The sequence below is a fragment of the Xenopus tropicalis genome, chromosome 3 (assembly GCF_000004195.4).
Source record: "Xenopus tropicalis strain Nigerian chromosome 3, UCB_Xtro_10.0, whole genome shotgun sequence".
Lineage (NCBI taxonomy): Eukaryota > Metazoa > Chordata > Amphibia > Anura > Pipidae > Xenopus > Xenopus tropicalis.
In genome coordinates this window covers 76,677,776-76,697,739 of record NC_030679.2, presented here as the reverse complement: position 1 = coordinate 76,697,739, position 19,964 = coordinate 76,677,776, and the positions used below count along the sequence as shown (strand labels likewise).

Below are 19,964 nucleotides of genomic sequence, written 5' to 3'. Positions count from 1 at the left end.
GCGTGATTTATTTGGTGGGCCCTTAAAACTGAAGAAACTGAATTTTGTACTGAAAAATATTTTTGTGTACATTTTTATACATGTCTCTTTGTCTTTTTTATTTCTACTTTTGTATGCCATGTATTTTTACAATACATTGCTAGAAATGTACAATACAATAAATATACTGTATATGCTTCACAAGTGTAAAAAGGACAGTTGGGGTGGGCAAGGTTCAGACACAAAAAGGATGTGAATCTGAAGAGGCCTTATGTAAGAACTGAATAATTCTAGAAACACAGGTTAAAGAGGTTGTTGACCTTTAAGTTGACCTTTAAGTTATCTTTTGGTATATTATAGAATAATATAAAATAGCTTTTTTAATCAGTTGTTTTTATAGATTTATAATTGTTTGTCTTTCTCTTCTGTCTCTTTCCAGCATTTAAATGGAATGCTGCAATTTTTTGTTACTTTTTATTAAGGCCCTCTACTGCTTATCTGCCAATCTCTCATTCAAAACAATGAATACCCTGTCTGTTTTTAAACAGGCAACCAGAAAATGCTACCTGCTGATTGGTTGCTATAGGTGATTAGACCAGTAGCAAAATTTTCACAAGGGCATGCATGAGTATGTTAAAGACCTATGGTTGTATCTTGGCAATATGTTGAACTGATTGTGATGTTGTGTGACTAGGGAGTGAAAGGGTACAGTAAATAAATTCCCAAAGATATCATGTCAAAATAGTGAGGACTTTTTTTCTTTCATTAATAATTTATTTGACTTCATATTCTGCCTCTGTCCAACATGTGATTTATAGCACTACTTGGGTTTTAGGGTCAGTAACCAGAAAACAGAATGTGAAGCTATATTATTACAATTATGTTTCTATTTATCTTTCCTCTATTAGGGCTTTTACATACAAGCATTTTTTACTATGTTTCCCTGCGCTGGATCATTCATACATTCCAGCACAGGGAAACACAGGAAGAATCGCAGCCTACTCGTTTGTGCTCACTGAAATGCAAGGGCAGACCGCAGGTAGAACGCATCAATCTTTCTGGCTGGTGCTTGAAGCTAGCCTGAAGTTAATAGAGAGGTAAACACAAGAAACTTAGGTGTTAAATCAGACAAGTGCAGTGGCCTATACCAACATACAGCAATTAGCTTTTTAGTCAATTAAAAGTTAGAAAATAATAGCAAAGATCTGTTTGGTTGCTATAAGTAACTGCACTGAGGAAATGTAGCACATCTGGTAAATCAGTTGCAATAGCTTCTTTGTGCCTGAGACCAACAGAATGATTTTTCATTTGTCAGTAAAACATTTGTACGGCCTTCTGGCTGTTCACCCTTTTGTTGTGATGGTTAGGCCAGGCAATAGCTATCATGGCTATGATGAGGGCATTCATTTCAGTACCTAATGCCATAATCCACCTACTGGCAAACACCAGCCAGAGAGATTGTGCAGCTATCACTGCAAACCTGCACTTGATAAACAAATAGAACTATTGCTCCAGCTAATGAATAATAATCTTTACTGTATAGAACTGATGGTTTGGTAAGTACTACCATCTATTCTTGACAATATTTGTCCATATGGTGATCATTTTTTACATTATACTCAACAGTTAAGCAGTTTTTCCTTTAAAAGATTATTTAGGGAAAATGCGGCTTTAGAGAATTAATGTTACAGGGATACTGTCATGATTTTTATGGTATACTTTTTATTTCCAGATTACATTATTTACATAGCAAATAATTCACTCTACCATTTAAAATGTTATTCTTGAACCAACAAATGTATTTTTTTGTTTTAATATTGGTGTGTAGGCAGCAATCTCAGTGCACTGTGCCTGAGTCTGAGCTTTCAGAAGAAGACAGGGCTACACATTAGAACTGTAACTGGAGGAGTCCCAAGATGCACTTGGATTTCCTACTACTGAGTGCTATTCTGATATCTAGTGGGAGCTTCTGTCTTGCTACCTTCTACTGATTGGCTGCTGGGAGGGGGGGGGGTCATATCACTCCAATTGCAGCTCAGCAGTAAAGTGTGACTAAAGTTTTTCAGAGCACAGGTCACATGGTTGTGGAACCCTGGGAAATGAAGAATATGGCTAGCCCCATGTGAAATTTCAAAATGAAATTTAAAAAAACCTGAGTTTATAAAAAAATGGATTTAAATGCAGGGTTTTTCTGGTGAAGAAAACACCTGTTTCCCATGACAGTATTCCTAAAAAAGCCAAGGAAATCCTGAAAATGTGATCTAAAATATGCAGATTTTTATTGTATAGTTGGAAAATGTGTATTTTTATGTGTGGATTTAACTTAATATATTGGCTGCTTTACAAACTACTGGCTAGTAGTACTGGCTAGATTGAGGCTAATAAAGATATACTTTCCAGGACAGTACAAAAATAGATTTTCAAGCAAATATATATATATATTTATAAATAATTAAAAGCTGGTCATACAGAGACAACATATTCGTTGTAAGAAAATGGGGATACCAGTAGGAAAAATCAAAGGAAAGCGAGGGCCTTTCTAGTGAAGACAATTAGAGCCTTATAGTGTAGTATAAATAAAACAGACTGCTGCTGATAGTCTGCCATCTCTGAGCCCTTAACCCACTTTCATTCTTTGCTGAAATCGGAGTCCCCTTCGGCCACATTGGTCGTTTTCTGCGCAGCATCCCCGCCAGTCTGTATCCGCACCTGCTCCACACGCAATGCTTGAGATGGAGGGTTGCCATGGTTTCCGGTGGTCACATGCACGCTGCTGGCTCCCATTTGATTGACAGGCGGCTGCGGGCGGGAGGCGGAGGATGCAGCACTTTGTATGCTCAGTTGTATTTGGTCTGCGCCTTGTGTGAGCTTGGGGGCCTGTTAATCCGGGAGAAGTGACAAGGACAACACAACAGCTTCACCATCTTCCCCGGAAACGATAAGGGTTCGCAGCGCAGCCTAAGCGTGCCTCTCATACCCTTATTGCCGCCGACTGCGGTGTCGCCACAAGTGAGAGCCTGGGGAGAGCCAGAGCCACAGCGTGGAAGAGGGATTCATCATCATCGCTGTAATTAAAAAGAAATCTTTTAAACCAGTGCCCACTTGCATGTTTGTATTGTCGGGCAGGGACCCGGTGCCTCAGGCCGCTGGACCTCGTACACCCTGCTGCCCTATGATCACTGCCTAATTGCCCCCCCCTCTTTAGCGTGTCATGTGGGCTCGCCTAACTTTCCTGTCACTTAAACCCCATCACCTGCTTGAATGTTAATAATGCCAGTTCATACGGATGAGCAGCGCCTTTTATTCTCATGTCGGTACCCCTGCATTATGCTCTATGAGTAGCATGGTACCCCATAGTAGCCAGCTCCCTGTGCCTACTGGCAGCCAATAGAGATCTCCCAGTGACATACTGCTGCTGTGCACCAAATCCAGCTTCCTGCCCCGCTACCCCAGGAATGAGTATAGAAATCCCGGAGGGGCTGACGGAGCTACTGCAGAGCTTTACCGTGGAGGTGTTACGAAAACAGCCCGAGGACCTGCTGGAATTCGCCTTGCAGTACTTCACCCAGCTCAAGCAGTCTAAGAGTCAGGGCGGCCCCCTCAGCCATGGCATGGAATTACCTTTCAGGCTCACTAAAGGGGTCATTTTCGCCGAGGAGCCCATGCAGACTGACTCTGAAAACGGCGAGGAGGAGGAGGATGACGATGAAGAGGATTTTGTGGGTATGTGCTAATGAGGAACCCTGCAGTTCAGGTGTCCGTCCTTTTGTCCCTGCCTTCCATATGCAGGGCATAGGTTTTTCCACCCTTTTCTCTCAAGCTGTGACTGAACTAAAATTGCCAGCTGTAAGGGAATTCTCGTGGTGGTGGTTTCCCCACAAAACTCACTCACACCGTATTGTTATTATATGTTTACGTTTTAGGGGACAGAACTAAGGCCACACCATACTGTGTATAAATTACAGAAACAAAACCTATATTTTCTCAGTCATATTTATAAAGATAAGATGCCTCATGGTTAGATATTATTTTATGGTACTATAACAAACACCTAACCTTTTGCTTGATCAGCGACATTTATATGAGATCCACAGTATATACATTCTTTGCCCATCCAGGCAACATCATGAGAATATTAAATAGTGCTCTTGTTATTGTAGTATTACTATAGCTGTCCTTCACCTATTGATGTCTCTACTCTCCCCTCTATTGTCCTAAGACACAGCATTATTAAAAACTGAAATCTATGTCAACTGCTCTGAGAATTAGAACAAAATATGATATTTTTAAAGTTACAGCAAATATTTGTAGTTGCTTAAGGCTAAAGACAGACATGGCAGATAAATGCCAGTGACTTCATAAGGTATTACCTTTTTTGCTGTTTCCTACAATCACATTTACCTGTCGCTGCGCACACAGGTGGGCATCAGATGCTGAGGCTGAAGTCTGCCCCGTGGGTCAGGTGGGTGTAATTGAAGGGAATATCAGGAGAAAAGGGCAGTACAGGCAGGCTTGTGCTTTTCTACCAGAGGAGGACCAATACATGTCATTACCTTAAAGGAATGTATTTTATTCTGCTGCCTTTCAATCATAGGATTTATTTGTCTGTGAAGACCCAGGTAATTGTTTCAATTTCTACTAAGAGTCCCAAAAAATTAAGAAAATGAAAGAGACACATTCATCTTGCGTGTTAGGACAAGGGTACTTTGGGATCCTTGTCAGCCAGTTTCCACCTAAAAAACAGCTAGTGTGCCTTTTCTTACCACAGTAGTCTGACAAACATCAGTCCTTGTGCATTTACCTGATTGCCAATTACTATAAGAGGAATAAGATGGAATTGGCTCTTTAAGAGATATGGGGAGAGGGCCTTGGTATGTCAAGTAGTTCTAGAATGGAGGCCCATAGGAGAGTTTTTATAATGCAGGGTAGCAGGGCTAGAAATAGGAGTAGGCAGAAGAGTTATGTGCCTCTGGCATAGTTAAGAGGTGTGACTAGGTGAGATAGGAGTGGTTGATGGGTGAGGGAGAGCCCAGACAGTGGCAGGGTTGGTGTGCAGAAGAAATTGTGAGTGCAGGACCAAATAGTCTTTCCTTGGGCGTCAATAGGACACTTGCTAAGTTCTAAGAAATAGCTTGGTCCATGTAACTATCAAAACTTTATTACTCTAAATAAAGTGTAAAATGATTTTGTTTATTAATTAAAAAACAACAACAACAAATATGCAGTTTGCAGATGGCACAAAACTATGTAGGCCAATTAATTGTATTCAGGATATGGCATCCTTGTGCATGATATGGGCAATCTGGGTAAGTAAATGGCATATGAAATTTAGTGTTAAATGTAAGTTTATGCGGCTGTGATTTAAAAATTTGTAAGCCATTTATACCTGAAAAGGGACCATATACCCCCATCATTTTAATATGAACTCATTCAGTTGGGCTTATGTTAAAAAGGAGCATAAACACTATCTAAATAAGGATGCATTTTAAACACTTACCTGATTCTACATATTGAAAGAAAACCTTTATAGCCAACCTATATTCAACTGAACCATTTCTTCCCCCCATAGGCTCACATTTTTATACAACCTTTTTCTATTGTGAAGTGATGGATTCTGGGACTTGAAGTGCTTCTGCTTTCAAGAGAATCTGTACATCACCCACTTAGCACAAGGGACAAGAGAGCTGAAGATATACACCAAAGGAAGGAAAAATAAAATATGTTGCCTACGGAAAAGAAAAATGTAAGGGTTTCTGTAACAGTGACCAGTGAGGAGGGCCTACACGAAATATGAAGCATTAAAAGATAAAAAGTGTGAAAGATGGGGTAGCTAGAAAAGAGGAATGGGGAAAAGTGAAGATCATTAAAATGGGTAAGAACAGTGCAAATTATTGTACAGTGGAGAAAATGTGTCTGGGCAAGAAGGCACAAGTGAGAATGTTAAAAGTTGGGGGGAAAAAGAAAAGGTATGTGGGGAACAGGAAGAAAGACTAGTGAAGAGAAGAGAAAGACAGAGGCGCATACCAAGGGGCTGATTTACTAATCCACGAATCCGAATCCCGAATGGGAAAAAACCTGATTGGAAAGGAACATTTTGCGACTTTTTCGTATTTTTTGCTATTTTTTTGTCGCCGTCACGACTTTTCCGTAGCCGTTACGACTTGCGTGAATTGTCGCAACTTTTTCGTAGCCGTTACAACTTGCTCGTATATTGTCGCGACTTTTTCAAATTGAGCGCTCGTAAACGATGATTTTGGAAGCCTTCCATAGGACTCAATGGCACTCTGCAGCTCCAACCTGGCCCAAGGAAAGTCACGATACTGAAGCTTGAATGAATCTGAAACTTTCGTACTCGGCGCGACGGCTACAAAAAAGTCGTGACAATTCGCGCAAGTCGTAATGGCTACGAAAAAGTTGTGGCAATTTACAAAAAGTCGTAATGGCTACGAAAAAGTCGCAACAATTTATGAAAAAATCGCAAAATACCGATCATTACGAAAAAAATGCATTCGGACGCTTTTCGGACGTTCGTGGATTAGTAAATGTGCCCCTAAATGTACTGCATACAAGTAAATGAACAGAAAAAAAAGATCTAAAGTAGGCTTACATTTACTACTGGTAACCAAACTTTGCCTAAGTTTAGCGATGCTTGTTGTACTGTATAGGACCTTAATAAATATTGGAGTTGTTGCCTGTTGTGTCTCAAAAATGGATTAGGTGCATCTTTATAAAGACTTTATTTAACAACGTAGAAATTGATGTACATTTGTCATACAGCTGCATAAGGAGCTATATATAAGTTATTATCACTATAGTAATTGTCTTTTCTTTTTTTTGTGAAAAAATGTGAATTTCTAAAAATTACTTTAATGTTATAAGGCAATGCCTGATAACCCATGGATTTACCTGGCAGGTTCTGGCCGACACACAATTCAGGTCACGGGCAGCTTTGAGTAGAGCTCTTCCTGCCACGACGTGCACCTGCCTCGCCCCTTTTGTGGCATCAGAGATGGGGCGGGCACGGGTATCTAAATAGATGTTGACTCTGGGGGGTGGTCACAGGTATAACTACTACTGATTTTGTCCTGTCCTACTGATAGAGGATACTCTTGTTGTTTTCCATTGGAAAGTTTAAAGGGGTCAGACAGTGGTCAGTTGATTTGGACCCTGATGGACACTATATAAAGCTTTTATCTTACGAATAACCCTACCCAGAAAGCTTCAGTTTACCCCATCAAACACCTTCTCTGCATCAGTGGATAGAAGCAAAAGTGGTGTTTTATGGTGTGGGCATTCTAAAATATTGTAAAAGTGTTGTCCCTTGCTACTCTGCCTGGTACAAATCCCACTTGGTCTTATGAATTTGGCCAACATTTTAGCATATAATACGGTATCACTATAACTATAACGAGCACTGCGGACGGGCTCTGTACCAGTTTCAATATCATTGTTATGGTTACCTGAAGAAAGGGTTTGAAAGGTGGATTATTAGCTGAGACGGAGTAAAGGCTTCTGGCATAACCAGAGAGAGTGATTCCCCAAGTATTTTATATAGTTCTGCAGAACAACTGTTTTTTCCAGCCAGGGTCACATAAATAGCCTGTCGAAGCTCTTGTGAAAGAAAGAGTTGGTCCAATACATCTCTAATGGTGGGGTAAATAAATTGTGAGGGAGTAGTTTCTTTAACATACTCCCTTAGATCATAGTGAGAATAGGTGGTGGGTTTGCTGTGTAAATTGTATAATTTAAGATGGCTGCAGTTGTACTAGTAAGATGTGAGGTAGTGCATTCCAATGTTCGTATGTTTTGTATAAATGTTGACTATCATATCTTTATGCAATTGTACAAAATTTCTGCTTTGGAAAAAAACCTGGCCATTCAAATCTGCAAAAGTTACTTGTTTATGTTCATGAATATCCTTAATGCTACATAAGCGTTGAAGTCGCATTACATTTTTATGACACATTCCCCAGCACTGTGTTTGGTAAGTAAAAGTTGAAGCCCCCCCTACAGGCGTGGGATCCCATTATTTGGAATCCCGATATCTTTTAAGCTCCAAATTACAGGAATTATACATATAATTATTTCCTTTTTCTCTAATAATAAAAACATAAGTAGACTTAAGGTATGTTGATCTAAATTACAGAAAAAACTTTTATGGAAAACCCCAAGTCCTAAGCATTATGTATAATAGATCCCTTACCTAAAGGGTTATTTTTTCAGGGTGGGGTGCTAAAAGACAGACGCAGTCCAGCCTGTTGTTCACACTTTGTACCCTCAGCTCCTCTGTTACAGTGTTGTATAAGGTAAGAGGTGGGCAGGGAAAGGCACATAGGTTTCTCTCCTCCTGCTCCCTACCTGTCCCAATGTGCATGTTCCTTAACCGGCACTGTGGTGCTTTGTACCTTGTGCTAGATTTTTAATATAGCACATAGTAAACAATGTAGCAAGACCCTGGGGTAACAGTGAATGTCCCATATAGTTTATACCTTTTATGTTATTGTCTGTAATAGTTTAGTATTATTTTTCCAGTATTAGAGTGCTCTACAGTAAAATTATTCTAACTTATTAAAGTGACAATATACAGGGCCGGATTTCCCAATTGGCCGCACCGAGGCCGCCCCAGGTCGCACGCCCCCCCCCCCCCAGTGCGCATGCGTGTAGAGGGAGGCGGGGTTTTGCGCATGCGCTGTAGGCCAAATCATGCATACGGAGCAGTGGGGAGAAGTCCCCACTGCTCCGTATGGGGACAAAACTTTTTAAAATTTGGTGTGGCGGGGCGGCATGCCGCCCCAAGGTTTCTGCCGCCCTAGGTCCGGGCCTTTGTGGCCTCTCCACAAATCCGGGCCTGACAATATAGCCCCCTTTTCTACTTGAGCTGAATGAAAAGGGCTTGTGCTGAACATACTTTTTTAAAATTTTATTGTTCTAAAGGTGTTGTTCACCTATAAATTAACTGTAAGCGTGATTCAGGGACTCAGTTGTGGTTTTTAAATGATTTAGCTCTTTGGTCAGCAACTCTCCAATTTGGATTTTTAGCAGCTATCATGTTGCTATGGTCCAAATTACCAATGCAACCAGGTAGTGGTTTAAATTAGCCAAATCACTTGAACATTTAGGTGAAAAAGAGCCAGGGAATAGCTTGAGAAGTTGCTGTATGTTTGTTCTGAGCAATGGAATAATAATAAAGGCTTTTTAATTTCTGATGAGGTGCTGTGCTTTGCTGAATCGCATTTGCTCAGTGGATTGTGGCCACAATCACCGTGCACCACAACTCTTTGTGCTGAATTAGAATTTGTTCTTTCAGATCACTTGACAATTCAGGGACATGTCTAATAAATACATGTTGCAGGGCAGCACAGATGGCATAAAATAAATTGCACTGATTTCAATCCTGCTAGCCTTAGATGTTTCCCTGAATTTTCAAGTGATCTGATCAAGACTGAAAGATGAATAGAAGATACAGTTTCCACCTGGTAAAATACTACTCAGTATTTCAAATTTTCTTGCAGTATGTTTGCTTCTGACCTTCCCTTAATTCCCTCCCAATCTAACTGGAGAGACCTGAATCTAATAGGAGAGGCCTGAAGAGCATGATAAGTGATAAAAATTAACAACAACAATAAAAGCCTCACTGAGCGATGGTTTTTTGGCTGCTGGGGTCAGTGAGCCCCCCCTTCAAAAGCTGTAAAGAATCATAAAAAAAGGAAAATAATTAAACTACAAAAGTTAAAAAATGAAGACCAAATGAAAAGTTGCTTAGAACTAACATTTAGCATTTTATAGAAATGTCAACCCAAAAAATAATTTTTTGCCTAATAAAATATAATTCTAAGCAGCTTTCCAATAAAAATGTATTGAAAATTTTTAGTGTTTCAAAAGTTATTTGTAAATGTGATTCCAGTGAAACACAGTATTTGCTGAATTCCTGGTTGTTACTTTTTAAACAATGTTGCAAGTGCCAGTCTCCTCCAGCAAGACAGGTCTGTGAATCTGCTGCCTTGTGTTACATTGTTTCAAAAGTCAGAGCCAACAGGGCAGAGAATAGAAAAAGAATGGCAACACTGCTTTTAATTGCGATTATATATACAAATAACTTAAAAACCATTATAAATTTGTAATGAATGTATATTGCAGATCCTCTCCCTTCTGCCTTTTTTTATAACTCGATTGACTATCACAGCTTCCGTCTGCTTGTAGGTACACGGAGCGGAGATTGGCCCAAAAATGCCTGCTTTCACATTTTCATGTGCCCTAGGATTTGTCTCTTTGCATAATGTGTGTAGCACTTTAAATAAAAGATACAGTGGTGTGAAAAACTATTTGCCCCCTTCCTGATTTCTTATTCTTTTGCATGTTTGTCACACTTAAATGTTTCTGCTCATCAAAAACCGTTAACTATTAGTCAAAGATAACATAATTGAACACAAAATGCAGTTTTTAAATGAAGGTTTACGTTATTAAGGGAGAAAAAAAACTCCAAATCTACATGGCCCTGTGTGAAAAAGTGATTGCCCCCCTTGTTAAAAAATAACTTAACTGTGGTTTATCAATTTCAATTTTCAATATCAATTTCTGTAGTCACCCCCAGGCCTGATTACTGCCACACCTGTTTCAATCAAGAAATCACTTAAATAGGAGCTACCTGACACAGAGAAGTAGACCAAAAGCTAGACATCTTGCCAAGATCCAAAGAAATTCAGGAACAAATGAGATCAAAAGTAATTGAGATCTATCAGTCTGGTAAAGGTTATAAAGCCATTCCTAAAGCTTTGGGACTCCAGCGAACCACAGTGAGAGCCATTATCCACAAATGGCAAAAACATGGAATAGTGGTGAACCTTCCCAGGAGTGGCCGGCCGACCAAAATTACCCCAAGAGCGCAGAGACAACTCATCCGAGAGGCCACAAAAGACCCCAGGACAACATCTAAAGAACTGCAGGCCTCACTTGCCTCAATTAAGGTCAGTGTTCACGACTCCACCATAAGAAAGAGACTGGGCAAAAACGGCCTGCATGGCAGATTTCCAAGGCGCAAACCACTTTTAAGCAAAAAGAACATTATGGCTCGTCTCAATTTTGCTAAAAAACATCTCAATGATTGCCAAGACTTTTGAGAAAATACCATGTGGACCGACGAGACAAAAGTTGAACTTTTTGGAAGGTGCGTGTCCTGTTACATCTGGCGTAAAAGTAACACAGCATTTCAGAAAAAGAACATCATACCAACAGTAAAATATGGTGGTGGTAGTGTGATGGTCTGGGGTTGTTTTGCTGCTTCAGGACCTGGAAGGCTTGCTGTGATAAATGGAACCATGAATTCTACTGTCTACCAAAAAATCCTGAAGGAGAATGTCCGGCCATCTGTTCGTCAACTCAAGCTGAAGCGATCTTGGGTGCTTCAGCAGGACAATGACCCAAAACACACCAGCAAATCCACCTCTGAATGGCTGAAGAAAAACAAAATGAAGACTTTGGAGTGGCCTAGTCAAAGTCCTGACCTGAATCCTATTGAGATGTTGTGGCATGACCTTAAAAAGGCAGTTCATGCTAGAAAACCCTCAAATAAAGCTGAATTACAACAATTCTGCAAAGATGAGTGGGCCAAAATTCCTCCAGAGCGCTGTAAAAGACTCGTTGCAAGTTATCGCAAACGCTTGATTGCAGTTATTGCTGCTAAGGGTGGCCCAACCAGTTATTAGGTTCAGGGGGCAATTACTTTTTCACACAGGGCCATGTAGGTTTGGATTTTTTTTCTCCCTAAATAATAAAAACCCTCATTTAAAAACTGCATTTTGTGTTTACTTGTGTTATCTTTGACTAATAGTTAAATGTGTTTGATGATCAGAAACATTTTGTGTGACAAACCTGCAAAAGAATAAGAAATCAGGAAGGGAGCAAATAGTTTTTCACACCACTGTATGTTACTGGTATGTATTATTGGCTATCCATTTTTGTTGTACACAGGGCTTGGATTTATGATGGCTTAATAACTTACAGAAAAACAGTAAACATTTCTCATGTCAGTCACTGCAATACTTCATGTAACATGAGCGTATTTCTTTGTCTTAAATCAGGAAAGATTCCACAATTTTAACAGAATTCACTTGAGCAGTAGCCAGAATTCATCTGGTGCCCACCTGCTGTGGCTACTTTACATAATAACATATGCTTGTGTATAAAAGCATACACAAGCGCTAGCTTTCTTGCCCATCAGTCAAAAATGAGGCATATTGTAGTCTGTTTAATGTTTTCAAATAACAAGCACATACATTTTTTAACTGTAAGGCCAACATGATCTTTTAACAATCAAACCCTCATCCTGCATAATACGTAGTAAAAATTGTTTTTTTTTGTATACATAAATTATTCTTTTATGTAGACAATATGCTGAAATCTTGTCTAGAAACACATGCTCAAGCATAACAAGCTGTGTCATTCTATAGTTTGATTTACTGAAGTATGCCTAAAAATACATTTGGTACTGGAGGAATTGAGCTAACACATTGAAGATTTTTTCCTTCGTAGCCCGGCTAACTGTTTTTTAAAGCTGCAATTTGCATCTGAATTGTCATTCTGTGAGGTATGTTATTAATGAGGCTTTCTAGCCTAACATTGGCCACATCGCAGTTGCCTGGTGGTATAACACACTGTGTGAACTGATTATGTCATTCGTAGGGCAGAGGAACAACATGACACTGATATTGAGAAAAAGAGTTTAGTGATGATGCTGGGGGAATCAATGCTTTCTTCTGTTTGCATATATTGAAGATGACTGCTAAATTTGGATCTTACTGTGTGAGAAAAGGCACCCACTTTAATGGTGGTAAGAAAACATTTTGTTTTTCACCAAATTGTCATTGTTTCCACTGAATTGTTTACAGAAGAGATTGTGTGACTGTCATCTGTCAATCAATGGTTTGGCAAAATACTAGGGCATAAAAATGATGCTGAAGTTTTTTAAAGTGCTTGTCATGTAATTGCAGATTTATAGTTTTTTTTGCACAAAACAAATTAGTAACTACACTAAAACTGTAAATTATACATGTGCAACTCTCAGCCCTCCAGCTATTAATGCATGGCTACCTCTGGATGGTGGAAATTTTACATTTTAAATATAGGGGAACTCTTCTTCTGCAATGTGGCAGTTCTCAGTGCTAACCATTTGGATAATTTTGATGCAAGCATCATGTTTTTTAGAGCTTTTTGTGTTGCTGGGGGCAAAGTGCGAATTTATTTTAATGATGTACCCTTATGTACAGTGCTATGGAAAATGTTGACACTGTAGATAAATGTACAGTTATGGGTTCTGTTACCCGGAAACTTGTTATCCAGAAAGTTCCAAATTACGGGAAGGCCATCTCCCATAGGCTCCATTATAAGCAAGAAATTTCAATTTTTGATAATGATTTTCATTTTCTCTGTAATAATAAAACTGTACCTTGTATATGATCCTAACTAGAATACAATTAATCCTCATCAGGAGCAAAACAATCATATTTTTCTATTTAATGTTTAAATAATCTTTTAGTAGACTTAAGGTATGGAGATCCAAATTATGGATCCCTTATCCGGAAAACTCGAGGTCCCGAACATTCTGGATAATGGGTCACATACCTGTAATAATAATAATGCTAATTATTTGCCTAATATACCCAATAAGTGAGGTTTATATGTGCTTTTCTCTTCTTTTAATATTTACAAAAGCATATTGGAATAAGCCATTTATGCCCACCTACATTTTTGTTTTTATGATTGGAATCAGCCTCAGAGTAAGCATTTAAATGAAATTTATAGACTCCAATGAAATTATACAAAACTATTATGATGGTATATATGGTTTATGTATGTGAGTGTATAGGTCAGTATAGGTTTGTGTATGTGAGTGTATAGATAGGTCAGTATAGGTTTGTGTGTGCTGGGATTACTTGGAAGGGTTAAACTTGATGGACTCTTTGATGGTCTATTTTTTCGACCCAATGTAACTATATATCATTGCAAATGTCATAATATCTGTATATCTTTACCAAATGTAGAACAATACAAATATATTTGTTAAGCAAAACATTTACAATGTATAAGTGTATTATATATATGTTGATAGTTACACTAAATAAACCAGTCAGCAGGAAGGTGAGATTTAATCATCCCACATTTGTACATGGCCCAATTGAAATAGGTATCACAGTGTGCTTACTGTTCCCTGGAGTCCTGGTTGGTCTCCTACTTAAAGGAATAACTATTGTAGTTAAATTGTTGTACCATCCCATTCTAAAACTACTGCAACCTTTGCCTTTGTCAAAGCACTATACTTTCAATTTGATTCAATAGAATAAAAGAAGAAAATCCATAAAACTGTACAATTATGGTGCCAAAAGTAAAGGGCAATGGAGGAAGGCTGTTAAATTAACATTACTTTAAAACTGTATTTACCTCTTGAGGGTTCACTCAGACAGGTGTAAGGACCTGAAGAAATTTAAATATAAAATTTTTGCATATGTCTGGAATGGAAAACATCCGACGTTGAGTCTATTAGTGCTGCAAAGAGCCAAAGAAGAAAGGGGAAATCAGCTTCCAAATCTCTGAAAATACCTGTACTATGTAGTAACACAATTGGTGCAATTACCAACACTGATCAGTAGGTCACTTTAACTTGTATGGGTTCAAATGGAGAAAGCTGAAGCCCTGATCTGGATCCCCAATAAAGATCCCCAATACAGAGCCCATTGTTTAAAAAAAAAAAAAAATATATATATATCAACACTATGGCAATCACTTGTGGAAAAAGTAAAAACTTTTTTTACCCCATGTATCTCCTGACACACATAATCATGTATTCACTTCAGGGATCTCAGGACATTTGCACAAATGGAGAACAGAGTTTTTGAAGCATTAGAGATAACTATGCAGTTCACAGTGTTAAATATTTTGAGCCAGAACATTTTGGTACTATAAATAAGTATGTATGTATTTACAAACTGTCAAATAAACGTTAACAACATTAATTTATTGTATTATCTGAAATAAATACTAGGCCTGAGGTATCAAAGTAGGACAGTGATTGTACACATTATAGTTAGTAAGTACTGGCTCTTACTTTCTAGTGAAACCATAAAGCCTTGTTAATAAACAATTCCATCTTCTTGTATTTTAATTTGTACTGAGGGTTCCCGTCTTGCTACGGCTTCTGGGAGGTGCTCTTGGAGCCACAGAGACCATATTTTTGTAAATTTATCAGGGCAGCCTCTTTTCAGAAATGTTAGTCTGTACATAGAGACATTTGAAATTACTGTGTTTTTTCCACTGTGTGGTAATTGAGGGTGAGTTTAATTTCAAGGCCATTGCTATAAAGCACTTGCTTGTAATAAAAAGGAATACTAGAAGTGCTTGCTGTGCCCTTGTAGGGGATGTTTCTGAGACCTGATTTAAAAGGCAGATTTGTATGGTCCATTGGGTTTATGAGTGCTAGGGTTTGACTAAAAACCTCAGCTATCTTATTAATGTTTACCTAACTTTTTTATGTAAAATAAAAATTCTACAGGTTTGATCTGTCGACTACCATTGAGTCCTATGGAGGTTGACAGTGACAGCCTGTCCTTCAAGGACAAGTTAATCCCCTCATTGTTTTCAGTTTCACCCACTTTAAAGTGAAATTTAAACACATTATTGTTTTCCAAGAGTGCCAATGCTTCTAAAATGGCTGCTGGAGCAATTCCTGTTTGGCAAAATAAAGAGGATTCATGGCAATGAATGTCCATTTAAACTCACATTTTTTGGGTTTTAATAATGCTTTCAACTCGAAAATTTCGGAATTTTGAAATGTAAACTCAAAATATTTGTTTGAACAATTCAAGCATTATTGTGACATTTTATTAATACAGCAATGATCGAGTTTAATTTGAATTTATACCATGTCAAGTTTATACGACTTTCAAGGCCAGAGATAAAATTACAGGCCTTGAATTGATTACTGTGCATCAATTGTAAAGCACCCTTTCTCCTTGATTCCATTGCTGACAACCTGAATCTGATCCATAAGACAATTTCTAAATGAATGTTTAGTGATATACAGTGAGCCCCATAGATCTTAGTCCCTTGTTAGCTGTTTCTTAATACCCAAGGGACAAGTGATATTGTTCTCCTTGTAGTTTTACAATGATATAAAATATTTTCTGTAAGGCCTGCAATGATCAGTATTTGTGGAAAAACAAAGAGCCAGTGGCTTTCAAGTCTTTTTAGAATACATTTATCCTGTCACTTAAGTTTTAGTACATGACTGCGCCCCTCTCTGTTCTTGAATGTCACTCAGTGAATAAATCCTTTCTAAGGGCTGCGGCACACGGGAAGATAAGTCGTCCGCGACAAATCTCCCTTGTCGTGGGCGACTAATGTCACCAATATGACATCCCGCCAGCGATTTACATTCTCGCCAGTGGGATGGCATTTCGGGGAGATTAGTCGCCTGCGACAAGGGAGATTTGTTGCACGACTGTTTGTCGCACGACTGTTGTCTGTCTGTTGAATCCTGAGTGTAGTCTCATGGCTCTTATTTATTGAATTCTGCAAGCTGTCACACCCACCACTACTTGCTTGTTTACAGACAGTTGAACTTAGGTTTACTTTTGATTACGTTACTGTTGACATTTTCAGAGAGAGAGAGAGAGAGAATGTTATTGATAGTTAGCCTATGTCACCTGTACAGCGTTCTGTTATTTTCCTGTAAAGGCAGTGCATTGACAGTGCCTGGATATCTGGTTCTGAAATTTTGCCCAAAATTACTATTAGTACCAAAGGTAGCAATCGATAATCCATTATCCAGAAACCAGTTATCCAGAAAGCTCTGAATTATGAAAAGCCTGTCTGCCATAGAATCCATTTAATCAAATAATTCAGACGTCGAAATCGATTTTCTTTTTCTACATAATAATAAAACAGTAGCTTGTATTTGATCCCAGCTAATATATATTTAATCCTTAATGGATGCAAAACAATCCTTTTTAGTAGACTTCAGTAATGGAGATCCAAAATACATTAAGTCCGGAATACCCTTGGTCCAGAGCATTCTGGATAACAGGTCCTATACCTGTACACTGTTTGCTCTGGAGAAAATTATTGCCACTAATTCAGTGGATGTTTAGTAACTATAAAGTACAAGTTACTGTTTTAATATTACAGTAAAAAATATTTAATTTGCTTAAAATAAACTCTATAGACAATGGACAAATTTTTAATTTGGTGTCTTATTCACATGGCACCTAGTACAATGTTGGAGATTTTAAAGGCGTTGTTCATCTTTAAATTTAGTTTAATATAGAGAATGAAATTCTAGGACAATATGCCTTTTGTTTTCATTTTCTTTTATTTGTAGGTTTTGATATATTTAGCTTTTTATTCAGCAGCTCTTCAGTTTGGAATTTCAGCAGCTATCTGGTTGTTAGGGTGAAAAATATTCTAGCAATTTGAATGGGAGTCTGGAATATAATTAGGGGAGGGTCTCAATAGAATAATGGCTAATGAAAAGTTGCAATAACAGTAAAATTGTAGCCTTACAGAGAATTTGTTTTTTTGGCAGCTGGGGTCAGTGACCCCCATTTGGAAGCTGAAAAAAGTCAGAAGCATAAGTTAAATAATACAAAACTATATAAAAAAAAAGTTGGTTAGAATTAACCATTCTATAACATACTTAGGAGCAGATATATCAAAATACAGCTTAATTAATAAAAACTCGTTTTCTATTTATTCCTGTGGGATTTTTAGAAGTGTATTTATCAATGGGTGAAAGTTAGAACTCACCATTTGATAAATAGGCTTTTAAAAATCACACAGGAATGAATAGAACATGGGTGAGTTTTTATTTATCAATCTTGAATTCACATTTTGATAAAATGAATTTCAACGGTAAGCCTCCCCTTTCAGTACACCACGCAGGTGCTCTCATATGCCAACATATAAGACTTATACAGCCTTTTATTCATATTTGGTTGCTGCTCAGATACTCAACCGTAATAAAAGACTGTTAATTATTACTTGAATAGGGCATGGGAATATGTTGAGTATGCCTTTGGCATAATGACCAATAAGTGCAGGGTTCCCTTTTGAAGAAATATGCAAGGCATCAAAAAAGGGTGGATAATATAGTAATGTTGTGTTGTGTTTTGCACAGTTTGATTTGATTGTTTTGATGTAGGGGATACCATTTATTAAGTACAGGTATAAAATCCTGATTCAGGTATAGCATTCCTATTGAGTTGATTTAATGTTCTCATGATTTTTTTAGTACACTTATTCAATAAAGCACAAATTTCCGCCAATTAAAAGCACGTTTGGGAAAAAATTTGTAGTAACCACGATAATTTCTGATGTGCAAAAATTGTGCGAAAATTCTTTTCTTGGTCGTACGAAAATATTGTGGTTGCAATCCGCAATCCACAAGTCACCAAATTTTCGTGTCCGAACAATCGTAAACAGCGCAAAAACCTTTTTGGCTTTGAAACTTTAACGTATGATTTTGGAAGCCTCCCATAGGACTCAATGGCACTCTACAGCTCCAACCTGGCCAAAAGAAAGTCACGATATCAAAGCTTGAATGAATTCCGAAATGGTCGTAGTCTTTGAGAAAAATACGGCTTTTTCGTGAAATTTAACGAAAACCATGAAAATGTCGTACTATTTTAACAATATTATCGTAGTCAATATGAAACATTCTAACAATTAGAAAAAATACAAATTTTTCTCATTCGTGGTCAGTCATGCTTTAATTAATGGGCCCCTTAAAGTATGGTGATCCATGTTACAGAAAGATCCCTCATCTGGATAACAGGTCCCATACTTGTACCTCACTGTTATTCATGTACTGAGATGCCTTTAACTCTTTCTGTGCCAGCCTTTTCTTGCACTTCATATGTGGAAAATACCCTCTGATTTTATAACGGTTTTTTTACTCTTCACTTTTCACATTAGGGGCATTTTCTAGTGAGCCTTTAAGTTGTATAACTTTGCTTATATTTACTTACTTAACTTTACTTAATAGAAAAATTACTATATATATATATATATATATATATATATAAATATTTGGCTCTAAATGTAGTGGTCATTCTTCTCCACTTACTCTGTCAATGCACTGGGAGACATGGCACAGTGGCAGATGTAATTTTCCATCCTTTCAATCAACTATTTAACTTATTTTAGTAGTAAATAGATATTTGTAGGGATCATGAGGCCACCATAGATGTCCCAAAAAATGACATGATTTTTACAAGTATGTGTACAATCATATTTACAGACTTGAAAAAGTATAATTGCAAGTGTACTTCTTATGTTCAACACTTTATATATTTTTTAATTTATTATTAAATTAGATTTATAGAAACTTTTTACATGTTAACAACTTGTTAACCTTCTCCTTATGAATTATTTACACAGCATTATGCAAATATCTACTAACGCATGCACTACCCGCAGTTTGAGAAGGCCAACAAAAAGAATCCCTAAATGTAATTTCTACTTTGTTTTTTTTCTTAGCTCCAGTGATAAACAGATTTTCAAGAAGAGCATCAGGTAAGAGCTTGTTCTATATCTATTTTCTGACATATTTTGTACTTTAATAATTTTGTATACATTCTTCTCAAAAGTTCTGTTCGGCATCACAAATCTAGCCAAAAATGTTTATAACCTGGAGCAGTGATGATTTTAATTATCACTTACAATGTTTTGAACCATGCTTTGTGTCATTTCATAGGAGAAATCCTGAGCTATTTTAATAAATGGACAAAAGGAGCCTTTGCCCATGGCCCACTTTGCCCAGTAACCCACAAACCTTTAATTTGGTATGACCTTTGACAGAAGCATAAATGACAGAAGCATAAATGACAGACCACTCTTTTTATTCTAATGATCATAACCATTTAAAAAAATTTTAACTTTGTTTTCTTTTGGAACATATATTTTATGGCTTTTTATTCCTAATAAATAGGTGCTATATT

General features: G+C 37.7%; 1 protein-coding gene and 1 long non-coding RNA gene across 3 annotated transcripts in view; one reads left to right on the top strand and one right to left on the bottom strand.

Annotated features, from left to right (window-relative positions):
- Positions 1 to 2,396: 2,396 nt before the first annotated feature.
- LOC105946848 lies at positions 2,397 to 3,573 on the bottom strand. Its single transcript, XR_001170333.3, has 2 exons — positions 3,485 to 3,573; positions 2,397 to 3,044 (listed from the first exon to the last, which is right to left on the bottom strand). It is a non-coding gene; the product is annotated as an uncharacterized LOC105946848 (long non-coding RNA).
- The window catches only part of prkar2b (protein kinase, cAMP-dependent, regulatory subunit type II beta), a 42,876-nt gene continuing 25,947 nt past the window's right edge, over positions 3,036 to 19,964 (top strand). The window contains exons 1-3 of one of the 2 annotated variants that reach the window (XM_012959995.2): positions 3,616 to 3,702; positions 12,658 to 12,805; positions 19,504 to 19,539. In XM_012959995.2, coding sequence (XP_012815449.2) covers positions 12,751 to 12,805; positions 19,504 to 19,539 — 91 coding nt within the window. In that variant the 5' untranslated portion in view covers positions 3,616 to 3,702; positions 12,658 to 12,750. Of the gene's footprint in view, positions 3,703 to 12,657; positions 12,806 to 19,503; positions 19,540 to 19,964 lie in introns of both variants that reach the window. The other variant, XM_002933093.4, reaches the window with a different exon arrangement.